This window comes from Otolemur garnettii, unplaced genomic scaffold (assembly GCF_000181295.1).
Source record: "Otolemur garnettii isolate 467f Iridium unplaced genomic scaffold, OtoGar3 scaffold00013, whole genome shotgun sequence".
Lineage (NCBI taxonomy): Eukaryota > Metazoa > Chordata > Mammalia > Primates > Galagidae > Otolemur > Otolemur garnettii.
The window spans coordinates 7,473,397-7,496,845 of record NW_003852408.1 but is presented as its reverse complement, the minus strand read 5'-3'; the positions used below and the strand labels follow the sequence as shown (position 1 = coordinate 7,496,845).

The 23,449-nt window shown below is 39.9% G+C and overlaps 1 protein-coding gene across 1 annotated transcript in view; it reads left to right on the top strand.

Moving 5' to 3' along the window:
• Window positions 1-23,449, top strand: part of NYAP2 (neuronal tyrosine-phosphorylated phosphoinositide-3-kinase adaptor 2) — a 251,110-nt gene that overhangs the window by 115,902 nt on the left and 111,759 nt on the right. Inside the window, 1 exon segment of the mRNA XM_012802112.2 lies at window positions 5,553-5,559. Within this exon segment, the coding sequence (XP_012657566.2) occupies window positions 5,553-5,559 (7 nt within the window).

Here is a 23,449-nt window from a genome sequence, read left to right as displayed (position 1 = left end):
TGGACATGGAGAAGCTGCTAGCACTGAAGGAATTTGGCTCGTAAGATGCTGGGACCCGGAAGCAAACCCTTCTCTGCTTCAGTGTCTGCCTAGTACCTCTTACTGACAAAGCTTGACATCAGACCAGCCAGCCCAGGAGAAGATCATCCAAGGGCCTGGGTGCCTTGTACAGTCAGGAAAAGGATATAGAATTGGAACAGAGATGAAACCAATTGATAACTCAAACAGATGATAAGAAAGTATGCAGGGATGCATGCGGGTATCCTGAGGTAGAGGGTTCCAAATGGAGGAAACAGATGCTGCAGAAGCCCCAGAGCAGAAGGGAGCCCAGTAAGGATGGCAAGGAAGTCAGTGTTGGGGAGCATTTGGGATGAAAAAGACAAGATCAGGAAGTGAGATCAGAGAGGGAAGCAAAAGGTGAGACCCTGCATCTTTCCTTGTTGATCACTCTAAGGCTTTCAGATTTACTCCAAGGGAGCTATTATAGGGGTTTGAGTAGAAGGCTGGCACGATCTATTTGAAAACAACCATCATAGTGCCTTCTGAGGGCAGGCTGGGATAGGGGCCGGATATGTAATCAGAAAGACCAGTCAAGAGGCCACTGCAGGAATGCAATGGAGAGATGGGGGTTACTTAGACCAAGGTAGGGCCAGTGGAATTGGTAATAATTAGGGAAGTCCTACCCTTTCTGTTGAGGCAGTCATTCATAATCTAACCTCCATCCCTTCCTTACTGGGGATAGTTACAGAGAGGGATACAGATATAGGTATAGTTGTATTTGGGATTTATATGTTTCATCTGTAAAATCTTCTCTGTAAGAAAAGGAGTCTAGTACTCTGTATGAAGATGCATTAAATGTTTGGTATTGATTCCATTTATATTTTCTCTTGCAACCTGAAAGATTGTTAAGCTACCAATGAGTTTCAAGAAGAAATAAATAAATGCTTAAATTATAAACATAGGAACGGGAGCTACTTCCTCAAACAAATAAATGCAAAGGGTTGTATTTAACTTTCCTATTATTGAACCACAAATTTAGTTGAGAGCTTGTCTGAGATAAAGACGACCCTCCAGATAAGCCCCCAGACCTTCTCCGGCTGCTACTGGCAGGCCAGGCCTTCCCTCTTCCTGCTGTCCCAGGCTCTGCCACACGACAGGGACACAGTGTTCTGAGCTGTGTGTGCCACTGCTCTCGTCCTGCCCCTTGCTGTGTCTCATGGCGTCACCTGTATGAAATGCTGGCCTACTTCCCCAGCCTTCGGGAAATTCCTCACATCCTTTACATCTCCACCTCAGAACTTCCTTCACTGAGGACTTACTCATCTCTTCCCACAAATGTTATTTTCCTGGAACTGAACATTCGTTCATTCTGTGCTCCTTTCCATGGTTGTTCCCAGCCTTGGCATTGCTGCCTGACCGTGGTCTTCAAGCTGTGTATTTTTAAAGGCCTTCTTCCTCTATATCCCTGGTATACTTCCTGAAGCATACTATGTTAAATAAACCTATATTGAAGTTAATCTTTATTAATTTAGAAATAAAGCTGTAAGAATTAATATTAAATCTACTCATCAGAGATGTTGCCTGAGACTAGTGAAGTCTTGCAAACTATTTTTCACCATCATAAGCCAACATAGGTCTGTTACCAGTAATTGCTTACTCCACTGGAGTATTTATTGAACAAGAGAGAAATGTTTTGTAACATCCAATATGATCTGTGGCATTTCCCATCCCTAAAGACAAAAATCACATTTTCTTAATACTTTTCAAATATGAAGCATAATTATTTTCTCTTAGCTCTTGCATGTCCAGAGACCATTATTCTAAAATATGCCAAACTCTTTCTGAACTTTAATCTTCTAGTACTTCCTGAAATAAATATGACATGTAAAATATGCACATACTTTTACTAATACTTAAGTTGTCAGCAAATGTAAGTGCTTAAAATAAAAATGTCTGAGTATTAAGCAATGGACCTTTACTATTCAGTTACATAAAGCTCATGTGTCTCCAGAGAGTAAGAGGTTTACTGGGGATGTCAAGTTCCCTGAAACTCTAAAATTATGCTGGATGGGAGCAAAACAAGAATGCAGAGAGAAGTACGTGTTCTAGCCATGTTCTGTAGAAACACTCAAGGGAAAATGACTTGAAGACATTTGATAAGGAAGGGAATGAAACCGTAACACAAGAAGAATGCACAACTTAAAAAGAAAACATTTGTCTCTAACCTGAGAACTCTGTCCTAAGGATAATTTTGAACTAACCTGTTTGGTTACCTTGAAGCAAACAGCCAAAAGAGCTACCAAATGGTTTCTATAATGAGAGCAAAATTTCTGAGAACTCAGCCATTTGAAATAGTTGTTTCTGCTTCCTAGAATAAGTCTTAGGTACTATCCGCTTGTTTGTAAAGATAGTTTAGCTTGTCTTTACTACAGAATTTTTGAGTTGTATTGTAATTATTCATCTGCTTTCAACTCTAAATGGTGAACTTTTGTAGGACAAGAGTCACATTAATTAAATATAGTGTTTTGTGGGAGTAAGTGTGCAATTAAAGTCTTTTTGAAATAATAAGTAAGGGAATCAGCATACATCTTATGATGCGAGGCTGAGCAAATGAATACATGATGGTGTCATTACCACCATGGGAAAGTTCAGTAAAGAGCAATTGCATGGCTGAATTTGAGATTTTGTGAGGTACTTAAGTGGAGAGAGAAAGTAAGCAATTGGATATAGTTCTCTGGGGGACTGCAGTAGAGGCAGAGATTGGTTGTTGGAATATAGATGACTGTTAGCCATTGAGTTAGGTAAAATAACCTTAGGAAGGAATTGGGGGAGATCAGAGGGTTTAGAAACAGCGCAAGGGGAACTCAGGCTCAGTCAGGTACATGAGGAGATGCCAACAAAGGGAAGGGAGAAAAGGTAACAGGTGAAGAGAAAACAGGACACATTTCAGAAGCCAGAGGAAAGGAGGCCATTGAACTATCATGATCAATGTTGACAAATCATTGAGAGATGAGCCAATTAGTCTGGCAATATAAAGGTCACTGGTGATGAGGGTCAAAGAACTAGGGAGGTGGTGGAGGCAGAGAAAGTGGCTTGTAAGAGAGTGGAGAGAGGGAAAACCTATTTGGGAATTCATTTGAGAATCATTCTAAAGCCACAAAGTGATGAGGTGGTTTGTTGCATGGCAATAGGTAAATGAGAGAGAGGGGGAGAGAAAGAGTGAGGGGGAGAGAGAGAATTTCCTCTTATTATCATTACCAGATCAAGAAACAAACCAGAATTTGCTCCCACTTCCTTGTTTCCTCTTCTTTGAGTAGAACGGGGGCATCAAAGGGGATGACGGCCTTCCTCAGCTTCTCAGAACATCCTTCCTTGGTTTCTCCTGTGTCTCCTTCCTTAGTCTTTCCCTCTCTTCTGGATCTTTCTCATCACCATTCCACCACTTTCTCATTCTTGTCATAATTCACACAGGAATACATATTCCTACATTACTCTGACCCCCTCATTTCCTACCTCCACATCTCTGCTGCTTTTCATAGCTAAGCTTCTCAAGCAATTATGTTTGCCCTCTCTCCATTAACAACCACCAAACGTGTGTCTCTACTGCATTTCTCCAGAGAAATATATTCAATTGTTTACTTTCCCTTTCCACCTCAAAACCTCACAAACATCTCCAGCATGGCCATCGGAAAGCTCTTTCCTGATCTCATTATTATGAGTTTGATGAGGGTCTGAGGGGTAGTCTGCTCTGTCTGCTATAGGTGAGGTCTCCCATGCCACTGTGTTCAACTGGGAGCTTGGGGGAAAGAGGTCTTTCAGCCTCTGACACCTTATGTGGCCCTGCATGATTCAGTAACCTACCTTTATAGCATGGCCACTGGCTTCTAAGAGCAAGGGTTTCCAAGAGCCTACACCTAACCTACGAGTATTTATCGTACTTCTATTTGCTTCACACTTGCTAATGGCTAGGTAAGAGGCCAAAGCCAGAGTCAGTAAGAAGGGTCATGCATACCAGAAGCTAAGGTTCACTGGGGTCCACTAAAGTAGCTATCACAGCTTTCTTCTTTGTTCTTAAACAAAGCAGTCTTATCTGTTAAAAGTTAGTTTGGAAGGAAATATAAAGAGTGAGACTCTCATGGGAATTGGAGAAACGTGGTAATATTTCAGGGGCAGTGCTGAGTGCCTGAAATGAGCTATATTCATACTGTAATAGATAATGGCATCAATCTTCTATTATTGTAATTTTGTGTAATATTCTTTAGCTGCTCTCCATTATATACAGAGAAATTAGGGAGGTCATTTATAATTGTCTAACTCTATTTGGGAGAAAGAAAGCAGAAAAGTGACACCGTTTGTAATACCTACCATTTTTTGGCAGGCTGTCTCGCTCCCTTTTAAGGATAGATCAACCCATCACAATAAATGTTCATGTTTATCATGTGCAGGCCAATATACATACGATGTATACAAAAGCTACAAAAGCTATTAGACACAGTACTTGGCCTCAAACGTTTCATTTTTAAGGTTAAGGAATTTCTAAAGTAGTCCTTCTATTACATAGACATTTATTGATTCTTTACTTTTCATTCATTTTTCTTACTATTTTGCATTTCCCCAATTTAATAGATTGTCCCAAATTCCCTCAGATTTTCAAACATTCCCACTTATTTCCTATATTAACCAAATTCTAGTCATAAGCATAAAATCTGTATGTTATACTTGTTATTTAAACATAGGGAATTTAATATAAAGAATGAATTCAACAAATATGGAAAAACTGAAAAAGCAAAAAAAGGCAACAGGAAATCCACAAGTAGTAACTGCAGGAAGTGACTCCTATTCTGTTGGACTAAATGTCCCCCACCCCACTGCCCCCAGTGATTTCATGTGCTGACATTTTACCCATAATGTGATAATCTTAGGAGGTGGGGCCTTTGGGAGGTGATTAATCATGAGGGTGGAACTCTCATAAATGCAATTAGTGCCCTTATAAAAAGAGAGGGCCTTCTCTCTCTCTGTTTGTTCTCCACCATGTGAGGACACAGGAGAAAACAGTCGCCTACAAACTGGGAAGAAAGCATTCAGCAGAACTGACCAGGCTGGAACCCTGACCTTGGACCTACAGTCTCAAGATGGTGAGGAATAAATTTACGGTGTTTTTAAGCCGCTCAGTCTATGGTGCTTTGTTATAGCGACCTGAACAGGCTGGGGCATCCCTTGGGAGCAAAGGAAAGAGATTGCTGAAGCCCAGAAGCTTGAGGAAGGGCCCTCAGAGCCAGGTTTGTGGAGCTCTGAGGGGAGGTCACACCGTCCAGCTGCTGCTGCCTCTGTGCCATGAGGAAGCAGGTTCCAGGACTGCTAGAAGATTATGGAATGTGGGACCAAATGCCACCCCTTGGGTGAAAAACAAGAAGTAAAACAGGAGGAAACAAGTTCCTCCTCCCCCTTTCAAGTATCCTGCCTTCCTCTTGTGCCCCCAACAGGAACAGTCTAACGGGGCACCTGGCAAAGCATAGATGTGGTTTGCAGCGTCCCAACCCCAGAATCACGAGGCTGAACGTGGAAGAGTGAGATTGAAACTGGGTGGCAAAAGCTCAATAACCAGCACAGTTTGCCATAACCACCTTTACCATCTGCCTCTTCACTGACAGAAGGGAGGCAGAGGGAGAAAGACATAGACAGCCAGGTGGAAGGTGACTTTAGATGTCTGGGTTGTTTTAATTGGAAAGTGATTGTTCCATCGGCTTCAAAGAAGGACTGGACAGTGCTCTTCATTTTTCATTGTTACCAACATGCCACTTGTAAAAAGGTGCCAATATCAAAAAGCATATATGCCTTGTGTTCTTGGCTCATGCTCAGATGAAGAAGTCAATCAACTTTCATCAAGGATTAAAAAGAAAATATAAAAGAAGAATTTCCTAAAAATAAAAAAATAAATCAGACATTTCACTGACCCATGATAATTGTGCCCCTTACTTCCATTACTTAGCCTTTTGTCTGACAGATTTTTCATTTTCCAGTGGTAATAAAACAATAAACAAAATATATTCTAGCAGGGGTGTCCAACCTTTTCTCTTTTTCTGCCATACATCAGAAGAAGAGTTGTCTTGGGACACACATTAAATACACAAATACTTATAAAATCTGAGGAGCCAAAAAAAAAAAAGAAAGAAAGAAAAAAGAAAAAGAAAAGAAAAATGAAAAAGAAGTCTATGGATAACTTTTGCCTGACATCACAGATAAACAAAACACTCCTCAAATAATCTACATGTAGTCTTGTGGGGCCACAGGTTGGACACCCCTGTAAGTGCCTAAGTTTTTTTTTTTTTTCTTGTTTTTTTCCTATGGCCTTAATACAAATATTTGTATTATAGAAAAATTCTCCAATCCAAAAACATCTATGAAATTGTCATCAGAAAACGTTGCTCTGCTATATAGAGAGAATAAAACAGTGGTTACCAGGCTTGAGGTGGAGGTGGGGAGAGAATGACACAGGTCAAAGAACGCAGAGAAGCCAATGTATAGGGCAAACTAGTTAAAAGGCAGAATGTACAACACGAGTGAGGACTGCAGGTAGGAACGTGTACCCTTCTAATCAGGATTTTTGCTAAATGACTAGATTGTAGCTGCTCTTGCCACAGGAAAAGGGGATGGACTGCCATGTGAGATAAGAGATATGCTAACTTTTTCCACTGTAATAACCACGTTACTACATACGTTGTATGCCTTAAATATACACAATAACATTTATTTTAAAAAAGAAAAGAAAAATTCACGGTAATTTTTAGGCAGCACTTGTGAAATAATCGCAGCTTTATAAATGCATCTGCATAGCAGCACAAAGAAACTGGATGCATTTTCCAGTTTTCCATCTTAATTTTTCATCTGTATTTATTTTCAATACAAAATATGCTAATACTTTTGGAATGATTTTTAAAAGATAATTTGTGGACCAAAATAGTCATGTTCAAGCCTATTCTAGAAGGATTTATGTTTTGTCTAACCATTTGGAAGGACATGTGAACAGCTGATATAAATATAGCCTGAGGTGGGAAGGAGACATATTTTTTTCTTATATTTTAAAAATATGTTGCTCACCTGGGTTTTTATTTTCCTTCCCTTTTCCTTTCCTATTTTGAACTGCATCTAGATAGGGTCAAACTTGGGCTAATCAATGAAGAATCCTCTGTTCTGTCTCTTGGGACTGGTCTTTTTATATTTGATGTCACAGCAAAGGATTATATGTTGTTAAAACACACAGTCATACCTTTAGGTTGGTAGTAATATACTTGATGTTTAGGGGTCTCTGGAGTCTCCAGAGTTATGACCCATCCCTAGTTACTCATGGTGAATGTGTGACTGACAGAGTGGCTCTGTATGCTAACGAATGCCAGGTGGGCTTTGTGGAGCGATATCCTCATCCTAGACATAGGGGACCACTGCCTTGCAGACCCCTCTAAGCCGGATTAGCTCTTCTCCTTTTCCTCCGTCTAATAAGAGCTGAGGTGAGGACACTGAGAGAACTCGTGTTCCCAGAATCACCTCGAGAGCTGGTGAGGAATACAGGTGGAAGATACTGTTGAGGACGCCCCCTGCCCTGCCCTTCCACTCAGCTGAGGCAGAGATATCCAGTGGTTAAAGTATTTGTGGGCTTCTCTCCACCCCCACAAATCCTGATCTGGTCTGTTGTTCCCTGGTCTGTTGTTTCTATAGCAGTCATTACCTCCTGACTTATTTATTTTCGTTGTTTAGTGTCTGAATCCTACTAGGATCTACAGTCCATGAGGGCAGGAATCTTTTCACTGACGGAGCCTCACCAGCAAGAACACATAAATATCTGTCACATGTGTTCGTAGAAATGCATTTAGAATGTCACTCTACCAGAAAGCCAGCTTCTTTTATTAAGTGAACATCTTCTTCTCAAGGACATTCTCCTAAGTGAACATAAACATTTTCTGATTCTGTGCATGTCTTTTGATACGTATGTAATATATACAATATTGCTGCATGTTGATCATGGTATGCTAGTTATTACTGGTTGCTGAAAGTTAAATTTTAGTAGCATAACAACACAGAAATTTTATAACTGTGCATGCAGTAGTCCAAATATGGTTGTTTCTGAACTGGAGTGGCTTTCCCCCAAGGGATAATTTTGGCATCCAGACTGCTTAGATGTTATGGGCTGTTGTGGAATGCCTCAGTCATCAGTGTCAACCTGGTTGAAAGAAAGGAGATGGTTTCTTAATTTAATTGACCACTTGGGCCACTTCAAGGGACACACATCACTTCCAATGTTATTCCACTGATCAGATCTAACCTGGGGCTCCCCGGGGTTGCAGTGAATTGTGTAGTCTCTTCTCAGCAGCTGCTTCCCAGGGACATCTCTACACTATGGTAGGGAAACAATGAATTTTGATGGATGGTCAGCCATCCCTTTCTGCTACAGTTCATGACCTAGATACCTGCAGTCTGCATCCCACTGGCTGTATCGGTGCAGTTTACTGTCATGATAATACATTCCAACCAGAATGCAATGGCTGACTCATGTTAGAGTCTTTGGCTATGTTCAACTCCACACCTTTGGTCAAGTTCAGATCTAATTCAAATGTCTCCTCTTTTGGAACCTCAACTAAGCAGCAACAGCACTTGGGGCATGCTATTCTCAGAGGCATGATTGAAAGAAGCCAAGTCAAACCATGTATATCTAAATCCTTTCTCTTAGATATACAGGGTATCTCAAAGGTCACCATGCATACATACTTACATAGAGAAAGTGGAAAATTGTAGCTAAAGTATCTTCATTTGCAAAATATTCATTAGAAAATATGTACTAAATCTTTAAGTGTTACCAAATAAATATGGAAAATATTAAAATATAATGTAAAATATGACGTTTGTTAATTTTCCTATTTATGGTGACCTTTGGCACACCCATAGAACAGAGTAGGTCTGCATTATTTTCATTGGTCAAACACGTCACATGGACAAGCTCAACAAAAATGAACCAGGGGAGACTATTTCTCCCACGGCTTGGGTGGTGTAATGGGGGAGTGAAGATGTGATGTCAAATTACGGCTCCCCACTCCATACACACAGAATTTGAGCAGAGTCAAACGTAGAACTGGAGTTCATGATGGCACTTCAAATGGTTTCCCCTAAGAATGGAAGATCTGCTGAAGTATGGGAGGCTTCTCTCTCTTTAAATTATTCTTACTTCCTAGAAAAGGCCGTTTGATTCTTAAAATGCACCAATGTCAGCTTTTCTTCTGTCCTGTCTTTCCTTTGTATTTTACTATTCTCAGGCCACTCCCTGTGCTCCAGGAATTTGTCATTCTCCTCTGAGTTTTGGGTGGCTTGGGGAATTTCACTTTCAATAATTGTTTTCTTCATCTGTCTAATTAAGGACTGCCTGTTGAAAATTTATGGAATGGCACCATTTCTCTAAAGACTTCTTCACTTTCTGGGCATTGAATATCTTCTTTCTTCTCTTTTCCATCCCTTTACCCATCCATTCATCCATCTATCCATCCTTTTAAAAATTATGCCTGCCTACGATGTTCCAAACATTCTTTTACTAAATGGGGATGTAGCATGAATAAGATCTTTAAAAAAATCTCCAATTTTAGAGACTTTATATTTCAGTGGAGAACACAGATACATGAGCCAAAACATAAATGCGATTTTAGATAGTGCTAATGTTGTGAATAAATGGAAATGGGGAAGTACGACCATATGGGGTCAGGGAGGGCCTTTCTCTGTAATTGAGCTGAGAATAAAACAGCCATGCTTTTGTAATCAAATATCTAATTCTAATCAGGGTCACCATACTGAAAGAACCCGTTAGACTTCTCTTTTTCTCTTTTTTCCTTTTTCTTCCTGGCATCCATTTATCATGTTTAAGTTGTCAGGTGAATACAAAAAGAGCTAAATAGAACAGACTGGGCTGATTGCCAGGGTCTACAATTTGCCCAGTTATTTTAAAATTAGGTGGAATCACATTGTTTGAAGGGCCTTGATTTTTCGAACAAAGCCACAATTGAGCCAATCAAAGTGAATAATGTTGCCTAATATGTTATGGTACTCATGTTTTTAAAATCTAGGGAGAAATTAGCAAAGATCCTCAATAATATTTCCTCCTGATTCTGGTTTTCCTACTCTACCTTGGTATTACTTTGGGTACTGACTGTGTTTATAGTTATTTTTATTTTTTTTTATTTCAAAATATTAAGAGGATAGAGTGTTTTGTTACATAGATACCTTTTATAATGCTAAGCAGAGCTGCTGGTGCATCTGTCACCAGAAGAGTGACACCCAGTAGGGATGGGTACTGACTATTTTGGTCCCATGGTATGACCTCCAAGGGTATGGTCTGACTGTGGAGGGAGGGCTGGCTTCTCTCACCACACTCAGAGTATTTTGGATTATACCTAAGAACTAGAACTGGACGTAATAAAGTGAGTACTTGGGATTCTACCCTTGGCTTCATATTATTTTCCTTTTGCTATTGTATACATTTGTGTATTACAAACTTAGTAGCTTAAAAAAACACATTATTACCTGGTAATTCTGTCTAACTTGAGTCTCATGGAGCTGAAATCAAGGTGTCAGCAGGGTGGCATTCCCTGCAGGAGGCTATTGAAAAGAATACCTTTCCTTTTTTTTTTTTTTATTAAATCATAGTTGTGTACATTAATACTATCATGGGGTACAGGTAGATGTATGTATGGGACAGAATAGAGAACCAAGAGATGAACCCAGCTACTTACTGCTATATGATCTTTGACAAGCCAATTAAAGACATTGAATGAGGAAAAGATTCCCTATTTAACAAATGGTGCTGGTCAAACTGGCTGGCAACCTGCAGAAGACTGAAACTAGACCCACACCTGTCACCACTAACTAAGATAGACTGTCACTGGATTAAAGATTTAAATTTAGGCCAAGAATACCTTTCCTTAATTCCTCCAGTTTCTAGAGGTCACTCCTTGGTTTACCATGACTCCTTCCATCTTGAAAACCCAACCATGGGTGGTCAAGTTCTCATGCTACAGCTCTCTGGCCCTGCTTCCATCTCCTACCTCTTTTTTCCAACAACATCTAGGGGACAGGTTCCCGTTTTAAAGATTCCTGTGATTGGATTAGACTTCTCTGAATAATTCAGGCTAATATCCTCATCTCCAAGACCTTATCCCTCGTCACATCTCCAAAGTCTCCTCTGCTTTGTAACAGAACGTATTCACAGGTTCCCCAGGGCATCTTTGGGGGTACATTGTGCTGTCTACCACAGCCTCTCTTTAAATTTATGCCTGTATTATCCACTAATGTGGGAAGCATCCCCAGACAGAGTCATTTTTAATGAGACTAACCTGATTTCTGGCAATGGGGAAAAAAAAATGTTTTCTTAGCACTGTGACAATACCCAGTTTTTAGTCAACAGCTCAGTGCATCTGAGGGCTGAGTGGGTACTCCGTGACATACTACCAGAAAGCTCCAGCTTGTTTGGCTTTTGTAACTGGAATTTGAGTCACCCCTCGAGGATGTTTTATGACAACCTGGAGAAATTGCTTTCCTCATGTCAGGAGGTGGAAGCTGTCTTTTCTCTCTCTCTTTGTTTATGTTTTAGAATCATCCCCTTCTGTCCTATTGATGGATTTCAAATTGTTCCTGGGAGGAAACTCTGGTAATAATTCTAATTTCAGCTGCTCTTGCTCTGGGGACTGATTTGGGCCTTGTTTTTGATATTGTGCTTCTCTAATCATAATCCTGACTTTCTGAAATATAAGTGTCAGTAGAGAAAAGGCTTGCCATCTCTATTGCCCATTTATCATTGAGAGGATGCTTTTAAGGAAGGCCTTAAATGAAGGCATTGTACAAATGCCAAAAAAAAAGAAGTGCTATGTCTGCGGATTAGCGAAAGCTTCCCATTGTCTGACCTCAATTAGAAAAAGCAGAAATATTTCTAAGGATTGCTTCTGAGATGTGTAAAGTGGCTTACTGGATGTTGGACTTAACTCTCTCCTAAGCTGAAGATCTTTGCTGTAGCTATCCTGAAACCTTACCCCTTTACTTCCTTTCAGAAACTCTTCATGAATTTATGGAGGGGCCTCTCCTTTGGGCCTGTGGTCGGATTTAAACATGCATGTACTGGAAGGGAGGAGAAATAATTATGTGCAAACAAAAGGGAAGGGATTTTAAAATCTCAAAAAAGATATACAAACATAAGATTATAATATCTGGATTGAAATGATTTGGAGTTTCCCAACCATTTTTTTCTTTATTACTTCTATAAGGAGTTTTTTAAGATATATTTTTCCTAATTACCCTTCCATGAATGTTCATACAACTTAATGATGCATATTTCTTTGGGTGCTGTATATGTAGTTGTGCTTTATACATGAAAAGAATAAGATATTGTGTCCTTCCCCCAAGACGCAATTTTCACCCTACTGGGGAAGATATTACCCACATCAAGAATGTAGGATATAAATTGAAAGGCTCATCCTTTATTTTCTCTCCTCTCCAGTTTCATAATATTATAATCACTTATTTAAAAAATAAAGCCCCATTATAGCATGAGGATTCTAATATATACATGTATAAAAATAATAATAAGTAAAATCCATTACTCACTTCCCTCCCCAAATCACAGAAAAAATTTTCCATATCCACCAAGGTACCTTTTTTTTTAGACAAAGTCTCACTATATCGCCCTCGCTAGAATGCTGTGGCGTCACAGCTTATAGCAACCTCAAACTCTTGGGCTCAAGCGATTCTCTCGCCTCAGCCTCCCAAGTAGCTAATACTTCAGGCACCTGCCACAACTCCCGGCTATTTTTTTTTTTGTAATTGTCATTGTTATTTGGCAGGCCTGGGCTGGGTTCAAACCCACCAGGTCCAGGGTATGTGGTTGGCACCTGAGCCGCTGAGCTACAGGCACCAAGCCTCCACCAAGGTACTTTTCTATGCTTCTATATATTTACACACACTTTACAACAATGTGGTTTTCAAAATAATGATCATTTTTCTATGTCGGTAGGCATATATCATAGCATTATTTTCAATGCAGAGTACTTTATTGTTATAAATGCCACATCCTTTTTATACATAGTTCTCTCTCAGATAGTTATTAATGTGTTGTTGCTAACTTATTCTGAGAGAATCACCACCGTGATGTAGAGGCTGGGGCTTATCTTTTCATATATGACTAAACACTTCTTTAGAAGCCACACCGACAAGTGCCATCCTTCAGACAAAAGCAACACACATGCTACAGAATTTGATTTACGATACCAAATTTCCCACCAAAACAGCATGGTTTCCTTCAAGATGCCATAATCATAGAAAAACTGGAATAGGCTCTGTTAAATTGAGGGATATCTTCTTACCAATAAAATATCACATTTGCATCCAGATGATTGAGTATATTTTTAGAGGGTATAATTGTTCGACTGGAAGAGAAACTCTCTGGAGCAGGAAGGAACTGGAAGGATATTTGTGCTGTGTTCAGAATTTTACATGTGGAACTTGGCTCAGCCAAACTATAGGGGTGTTTGTGGACAAAGGAGGAGGGAAAGTGATTTTAATCCAAGTTGGCTTTTTTTTTTTGTTTAATCTATTTGAATTTTCTTTCTTCCTTTTTATTATTCTAATATAGCCCACATACTTCATCCTAGCTTTTGTACATAGATTAGCTATAGAAGTCAGGGATGGATGAGTTGCAGGCAAGAAACGCCTTCCCAAAACTATCTCTTTTGCATGTATGTGGCAGCTTCTTGTTAATTTATCAATTCAACCAATATTTATTTAGCAATTAGTCAATGTGCTGCCTGCCTAGGGGATAAAGCTGTGCTTTAAAGGATGTCTCTGTCATCATGGAGTTTATGTTTGGTGGGGAGAGGCAGCAATAAACCAATAAATGTAAAAAAAATGCAGTGGCAATTAGAGATGAAGGCTATGAAGAGAAATACATGAGTCACTGATGGGGAAGATGAGAGGAAGGGGGATGACTATTTTGGACAAGGTGGTCAAGAGGAAACCCTCAGAGATGAAGTTGAACAGAATTGAAAGAAGTAATGGAGTAAGACATGCAGACATCTGGGAGAAGAACATTCCAGGCAGAGAGAAGAGCAAGCATAAAGGCCTGGAACATTCCTGGAAATCAGGAATTGGAGGGAGGCTAGTTGGCTGGGGTGGGGAGTGAACCTGGGGGAGAGGAACAGATGAGGAAGCTGGAAAGGTGGGCAAGGGCTAGTCAGCCAGGGCACTGTAAAAGGCCACAGGGACGTCCCGTGTCTCATATTTTGAATCATTGCATTCATCGTTCAGCACCTATCTGAAAGTCCCTGCTATGTTTCAGAGCCCCAGCATGACAGTGGGTGTATATGGGACATGAAGACAGGCAGAGCTCTCATGGAGTGAGCATCCCGGAGGAGGTAGCAGACAAGCATAGAAGCAGTAATACATTTTTGTCGTAGGGCTGTTATGGGTGAAATAGAGGCATTTAGCTGGAATGCAGAGGTGTAACAATTCACCTAGATGGTTGCAATGTAAAAATCAGTATTTTTTAATAACACAGTTATTTTATTGTACCAGCCTGCATGTATCATGCCCCTGCTGTATGCATTGTGTCTTTTTGGCATTAAGTGCTGAATCCACTTGTCTGCTCATCTAGTTTGGGATTTTGGAATTAGGAGCCACATCTTTTTATCTATTTGTTTCAATGGATGGCACTGCATTTATGATGAAAAATAAATCATTTGAATAAGGTCTGGCTTCCTGTCTTTTGAAAAGTTCTGGACCTCGTGGGCACTTAGTGAAAGTTCCAGAACTTAGCTGTTAGAAATCTGGAAGCCGGAGTGGGCAGGAGGGAGTGGGAGCTGCAATTTGGATCCACTGGAGCTTTTCCTACTTGTTTTGTCAGTTGTGAGTCTCACTTGCTGGTAAATAGTTAGAAATTATATGTGTTTTGTTTCCCCTTTAAATGGTAAATTCACTGGGGGAAAGAACAGTCTCTGCCATGGCTTTGTGTGGGCGTATGACAAACGATACATAAATGAGCAGAAACAATTCTTCCCATTGGAATCTGTTCACAGAAATGCACAGAAATCCGGGGCATGGGACTTCTGGCTCCTTCTAAGGGCATCTGCCATATGTGTTCTGTGTTTTAATTATTTCCATGACTTTAGGAATTCCTGTCACTGTGTCAAGCAGCTTGCTGGGGGTATGCTTTTGGAAAACGCGTATTCTCCGGTCTGAGTGCTCTGTACTTTCCAGCGATTGTAAGAGAATTTTAAGGATATGGATTTGATTGCAGAGGACCCGTATCTCCAAGGTAACACTAAAATTCCCATTGGCTGAGAACAGTTTGTCTTCCCTGTTTGGGTTTTGATGCTATTTGAAAAGCGTTGCAGGGGCAAATTAGCTTTAGAATGTTCTGAGTTAAGGACGTGGAAGAGGCAGTGCTGTCCCCAATTACCTGGTGTACTTGTTCTGTAGAGTCCCCAGCTGCAGAGCAACCCAGGACACCGCTCCAAACCTTGTTCCTGTTACGGGGAACTTCCCCTCACGTGGGGTCTCTGACCTTGCATGTTGCCAGCATGGCAGGGTCGTGGTTTTGTCTGTACTACACTGCCTGTACCTTGTGTCTTTTCTTTCATTTTAATGGTGACAAGCCTTTGCAGCTTCTCACGCTTCAATCTGTTCCTTCTCTATGGATAGGAAGCCTGATGTTGAGACCAGGTCTACCTACTTATCGATTCCTTGCAAAATATTTGTGAAATGAAATTAATAAAGGGTGTTTAGAAGGAAGGAACAGTGTGAAAGTTTGCATCTTTTTATTTGTAATTTGCAAGAGATTCTAATTTTGTTCTAAAGCAGGTGTTGTGCTTGGAGCCAGCACTCTATAGGTAGGGAAGATAAACACAAATGCCCTATCTGGGGGGAGGAGAATGGCATTACCCAGCAGTAACACAAATAAGCATGCCTCAAGAACGGTGGCAAGAAAAACAGGGAGGGTTCCAGGGGAGACGACTGTGGATTGGCCTTCCAGAAGAGGTGCCTGAGTGAACATTTAACCAAAACTTCAAGGTTAAGTAGGAAAGGAGGCAGGGGGGTGAGTGAAGGGGAAGGGCATCTCAGGTTAGGGTCGCCAAGTGAAAGAATCTGTTTTTGGTCTGGGGAAAAGAAGTCTCCGGTTGCAGGGAATTATCAAAGGGGTGAATGCTGTGAGATGTCGCTGGAACTACAGGCGTGTGCCATCGCGGAGAAAGACAAGAGCCAGATCATGTTTCTTCTAATAATTTTGAGAAGGCACTGCCAGGTTTTGAGGAGAGATGAAGGACTAGGTTAATGATTGGGTCCAAACTGAGTATGGCATTCACATCATCATATATAAATGATCACAAAGCAAGGCTTTTCTTGGTAGACGGGGGAGAAAGAGATGCAGACGCGTGTGGCTGCCTATAAACACAAATACCCATGTGTGCACACGTACACATGTGCACACACACACATACATACTCAAATCTGAGTTTGAAAATAGACTTTCAGATTATGTTTAGAAACATTTCTCTAAATTCTCACTGGTGTTACTCAAATGTCTAGGAACTGAAGATTAGCTTTCAGGTTAAGATTCCTGCCAGAGGTTGGATTGGATGTGTAAGGTTTGATGTGAAGGTGTGAGAATTCTCAGGCAGTGACCTGAGTACAGTCATCTGAGGAGGCTACTGAGTGGGTGAACTGTAATATTCCCCTCTCTTCATATGTTTCAAGCTCAGGATTTATGTAATCTTGATGACATTTACTGTAAAGAATAGAAAACATCTACAACGAAAATCAAATAATATCTGCAGGTGTCATAACTGTTCCTATTTGGATAACAAACACTAGATTCACAAACAGTGAGGGAGGACAGCTGAAGTGTTCTCTGGGGGTTGCCTTTGTGTGGCCAGTTGTTGCCCTGTCCCTTCAGAGCGTGAGCTCTGAGATCTTACTTTCTGTGAAATCAGTGTGGCTGTCTGACAAAGAAAAGAGCAACAGTGATCTGAAGCCTTGGGCCCAACAGTCCAGACTCGTACTTCCCTGTTCTCCAGTGCTGCTTCTGTTTGCTTTTTGTTTCAGAAGTACCTAAGAGGTCAGAACGGAACAATGCCAGAGTCTGGTCCATGTGGTCAGTAAAGTTCTGAGCTTCATCAGGTTAATGTGTCCTGGATGGAACCATTTTCCTGATCCGAATGCAGAGAACGGGAAATAGAACTTATATAAAAGGCCCATTCAAGTAGTATTATGTTACTGGGGCTAAATATAAATTAGCACAAATAAACGAAAATCCTTTCTCTTTCCAGCTAAACTCTTCAACAATGGAGCTACACAGAAATAATGGAATGTCTTTATTATCACCAGCTGAATTGCATAAATATGAAATAATCTGTATGTTTGTTACACATATGTTACAGAAACCTTTAGGGTGTCCTTGCAATGAGTCCCCACATTTTTTGGAAATGGTCTCTCTTCCTATTTTTTTTTTTCTTTTTTACAATCTAGTCACATTTTGCCTAAATTTGAGGAGCAAAGAAAATGACCAATAAATATCATTTCACAAAACCTAAGGGGAAAGACCGGGTGTGCTGTGGCTCTTGCCTGTAATCCTAGCACTCTGTGAGGCCAAGGCAGGTGGATTGCTTCAGCTCAGGAGTTTGAGAGCAGTCTGAGTAAGAGGGAGACTGGTCTCTACCAAAACAGAAAAAAACTAGGCAGGTATGGTGCCACATACCTGTTCCAGCTACTCAGAAGGCTGAGGAAAGAGCATCACTTGAGCTCAGGAGTTTAAGATTGCTGTGAGTTATGATGCCATGGCACTCTGGCCTGGGACAACAGAGTGAGACTCTGTCTCAATAAATAAATGAATAAAGAAACAAACAAACAACTCACCCCTCAAAAACCTAAGGAGAACCTGTGGTCTAAGAAAAAGTGTTTGGATACAATATGTTAATCTGTTGTATTTTAGGCAGGGCCACGCTCATGCTCCGATTTATAACCTTCACTTCTCCTTTGTTTTGATTTTCATTGTGTCTTCAATTAAAACTCACCCAGAGAAAATTATCTTAAGGAAAAAAAGTTACTAAGAATGCCAACACTAAAATAGTAATATCTAGAAAATTCCAATGTCTCTCTCTCTCTCTCTCTCTCTATCTATCTATATATATTTTAACGCTTACATTTTTCAAAGTAAATTGACTTCTATTATATGGACATATATGGGACATAAACTTACTACAAAAGGAAACTGGCATATTGATCTCAGAGTTCGATAACCATAAAAACTGTATTTATTTGAGTAATCATTCATTTTACAATTTCCCAGAGCTGGTCGGTTCTTCAGTGTTGACACTATTAATTTTTATAGCTCTGTGCTAAATAAATGTGAATTATGTGTGACAGCGTATGCGCTCATTGCTCGCAGGGTAGTCAGAGACATTTTTCTACGTGTTGCCATATAATTCATAATGATATTGATTCTCCTTCTTAAGTCCCTGTCCCCCGGATAGTATGCCAAATACTTTAGGTATGGTGTCTTTGTAAATTTCACAACATCCTATGAATACACATCATTACATTCATTTAAGAGTTAAGCTTAATGAGGCTTAGAAAGGTTAGAGTTGACTTTCCAAAATTACGCAGGTAGGAAATTGGGATTAGAATTCAGGCTAATCTGACTTATTGGATACTCATGGGAGAGTATTGGGAAGGTAGGTTTGGGGGGTTTTTTGTTTGTTTGTTTGTTTTTAAATAGTTAAAGGGCCCTAACTAAATATTTGTAAGACAAATATATTATGATCTGCATAGGCAAATAATTTTTTGGCAGTATGGCACCTAGATTCAGATCTCCTGTCTTCATAGCTAGTTTCTGCCTTGAACTTGGACAAGGAGTTCAATTTCTCTAAAACCAAATTTCAATGTCTATAAAATGGAGTTCATAATAGTAGCTACCTTACAAGGGTGCTGTGAGGATTATAATACATGAAATATTCTTCCCAAGGCACATTACCTGATACAAATAAAGCATTTGATAAATGGAAGCTATTATTATTACACACTGTTATCATTATTACTATTGTTATTGAAGTTATAGTTTCATTAAGAGATGTTAACACACATCAACACAACTTCCATAAAGTTGAACGCAATGTTTTCTGGCTTTGTAATTCCATGCTGCTCCCTCTGTGATTTCTGATACTTTAAAAGATCACAAATATTTCTATCTTTATATCATAACCAGGACAGACTTGCAAAGGATAATCCTCAGGAGACTACATCTGTGGGACTGCAGGGATTCCGTTCTACAGAGATGACTGCCCCAGGGACAGGAGAAACGTTCCAATCGTTAATCGGATTTTTCTCCCAACTTACTTTTCCGTAACATAATAGCTTCCTGGGTTGAATCCAAATTAACTGAGCCTCTACTGGGAGCTCAGCATCATGTGTTTTTCATGGGCACTTTTATGTTATCACAATATTTTTTGGTTAAGATTTAGGAAATCAACTTATTTGGTAACTTCCTTTCACTGCAAATAGAGATGTGAACTTGTGAAAAACACTAGCTGCTGCCTTTAAAATATTGGGCAAAGCGAGAAGAATTACAACCAGTGGTTTAATAACTCAACTATCCCTACGTTTTAAAAATATGTTTTGTTTTCTGTGGCTACTTCCTAGGATTTGATTACCACTGGGTGGAGATGATAATATACAGAGAGAAAACCGCTCTGAGAGCTCTTGATTTAGGGAACCTACAGTAATTGTGTGTGTGTGTGTATGTGTGTGTGTACAGTCATGTGTCATTTAATGATGGGGACACTTTCTGAGAAATGTGTCTGTAAGCAATTTCGTCATTGCACAAACCTCACAGAGAATACTTACACAAACTTAGATGATATAGCCTACTACACACTTAGGCTATATGGCATAACTTATCACTCCTACCTTACAACCCTGTACACAGGGAAAAAGTGCTGTAAAACTTAGTGTTATCTCATGAGTCCACTGCTGTAGACAGAGTCCGTAGTTGATGGGAACATTGTGGTGCATGACTGTGTGTGTATGTGTATGTGTGTGCTTGTGTGTGTGTGTATATATATGTATATATACATGTGCACACATGGATATATTTAACTTTATTTTTTGATGACACTGGATACTTTTATTTATTTCAAAATAAATTAATTATTAATTAAGGGGGTACAAATGCCTTTATTACATAGATGTATAATGCTTAAGTCAGTGCATTTGGTGTGCCCACCACCAGAATAGTACTCATCGTACCCAATAAGTAACTTTTTATTCCATATCCACCCACCTGCTTCTCCCCCTTCTTGGTTTCATGTTCTTCATATTACATTGAGCCTGTGTATACCCATCTATTAACTCCCACTTATTAGTGAAAATATAGCAGGATGGCATTTGGTTTACCATTCCTAAGATATTTTACTTAGGATAATGGCCTCCAGTTCTCTCCACCTTGCAAATGACGTTATTTCATTCCTTTGATTGCTGAGTTATATTTCATGGTGTGTGAGTGTGTATATATATTTTTTACCCATGCACTAAGGGCACTAAGGTTGACTCTACATTTTGCAATTGTGAATTGTACTATGATAAATGTTCGAGTACAGGTGTTTTTTAGATAAAATGACTTCATCTCCTTTGGATAGATACCCAACAGTGGGATTGCTAGATCAAATGGTAGGTCTACTTTTGTTCACTGAGGAATCTCCATACTGGTTTCCATAGTTTCACCAGCAATACATAAGCATTGCTTTCTTTCTGCATAGACACCAGCATCTTTTTATTGTTTTTTGACTTTTTAATGGTGATATACAACTTTATTTATTTTCCTAAATCTCTCTAGGGTGACATACTTTCGTTTTAAAGAAATTTGAAAATGGAGAAAAGAAAGAAAATTTGAAGGGATATTTGAGAAAGGAATTTGGAAACTTTGAATCATCATCTATACAGGCTTTATGGTGCAGTGAACAGATATTTTGTCATCATCATAATTGTCTATTGAGAGCAAGTCCTTGTGCTCCATTAGCTGAAGCTCTTTTAAGAAGTGTTGATTCTGCCTTCAGAAAGCTTGTCGTCTTCAGGATAGGGATGCCGGCAACCAAGTACAAGATAGGAAATCATGGAGTCCGTAAGAAATAAACAGGTGAAGCCCAAATTGAAAAAAGAAATAAGAGAAAAGGGAAGCAATGGTAACTTTTGAGTTTTGCTCAGGGTATGATTCTGGAAGAGCAGAGGAAGTGTGTGAGCAGAGAGTAAACACACGCCTTATCTGGGAAGTGTGGGGCACAGCGGTAGTGTGGTTTGGATGGAGTGAAGGGTACGCATATATATGAAGAATTTCAAGGGAAAAATGAATGGAAATTACTTTTAGTTGTGATTGAAGGTCTTGCATTCCATTAGGAGAGTAAAAATCACACTGATCATGGCATTCCTCATAGTAGTTCCTTACTGCACTAGCAGGAGCCACCAAGTATGGCACCACATGGGAGAGATGAGAGCAGGAAGGAGTTTCAGGGTATTTACATTTCCTAGATCACATATCAGTGATGTAGTTTCAAATGGCTTTGCTATATTAAGTTTTGTATCAACAATTTTTTTTTTTTTTGGCCAGGAAATGATCATTTTCACTGTGAATTGATGGTCTGGGATAACGCTGACAAAGTCATTAGACCTTACTGTTTCATCCATTACAGGATCTAGCTTGTGATTTCTCTCTGCCCTGTTCCTTTGATCTTTCCTTAGTATATGAGGAAGATGAAAGAGGAGCATTTTAATTTATCAGCTAATTTTTCTGCTTCTCCTTTATGGCAAGTGAAATATTTAACCTGCCTCAGTTTCCTCTGCATGGACAATGTGGAGTATTCCTTCACTGACCACTCTCCTATCCCTGCCTTTACTTCTTTGGCTACTATTACTACTTCATCGGTCTCTGCACCGTGCTTCTTAAAACAAATAATGCCTAGGGAAATGTCAAGTTATAGGGTTGATAAGGACTCTTTAGGATTACTAGAGACCACTTCAAATCCCAAATGCTGACTCTAAGAAGGCCAAGGGTCTGTAACTCAGTCAACAGTGAACAAATATTTACCAAGAACTTGTGACATTCTACTCATGTACCCTAACGATTCAGCAAAACTCAAGACAGACATGACACCATTGTTCTCATGGAGATCATAGCCAAGTGGAGAAATGAAAAATGACACAGGTGCCTGTAAGCTTCCATAAACCAAGCGAGGAGAAAGCAAGAGAAGGATCCAATAGTGCTAAGTGCTGACTGGGTCTAATAGAAGACTTCTCTGAAGAGGTGACATTTATGGTGAGACCCAAGGACATAAGGAAACCAGCTATAGGAGATGTAGAGGCTGGGAGGGGAAGCTTCTCCCTTCTCTCTTTGAAGTCTCTGAAAACTAGTGGACAGAAGGCAGATTAATAGAAGAGGCATACATTTATTTTACTGTGCACACCTGGGGGAAACCACAGAGGACTTCTAGTAACCCAGTTGAGTCCAGAGGCTCATATCCCTTCTTCATAGGGGAAAAGAGATGGCAGAAATGTGGCACTTGGAGAAGTAAATTATTTTTAGAGAGGAAATGAATGAACTTGGGGAACATACAGTGGATTTGAATGAAGTCAGGTCTCTTTGAAATATCGAATGAGACCAAAACAGGACAATGGCTCATGATTGAAGTCGGCCCTGTATGTTGCCAGGCTTCAGTCTCTCTTTTTGCTGTATGAATTAAGTTAATGAAAACTCAGGGAAGAGAGAGGGGGTCATTTTCTTATGCTGCAGGTCTGAACTTTAGGCAGATCAGGGAACTTCATCCTGTGATTTGGGAGAGACAGGATTGAGAGGCAGGAGGAGGGGGACGTCAGAGACATCTTAAGGCTACTTCTTTAATCCAGTCTTTCACAGTACCATATTTTGGAGTATCAGTTTCTGAATCGCAACAGGGACATAAGCATTCCTGGGAGCAGGAGTAAAATCAGTGTTTTACAGGAACTGAAATATTAATAAATATACTTTTTGAAGGTACCTCTAAGCAGCAAACATTCTGCCAAGGGTTTTCAGTGGACATAGTCATTGTCTGATTTAATTTTGATAATAAGTCCTATAAATATCCCCTCCTTATAGAAAACAAGGTTAAGCAATGGTTTGATCATTCTTATTATAGCACGATAGGACTGAAACTTGGATCTGATTGCAGAACAAGTTCACCATGCCTTGCCATCTTTCTCCTCTGCCATGCTCCACCTGTCACATCTATTAGTTATGAATCCTAGTATTTTAGCATCTCCTACAACTGGGATCTTTCCTGCAGAATAGTTCCTCTGCCTTATGGGCACAATGCCTCCAGGACTTCTCTCTACTCCTCCCAGGTCTGTGTGAAGG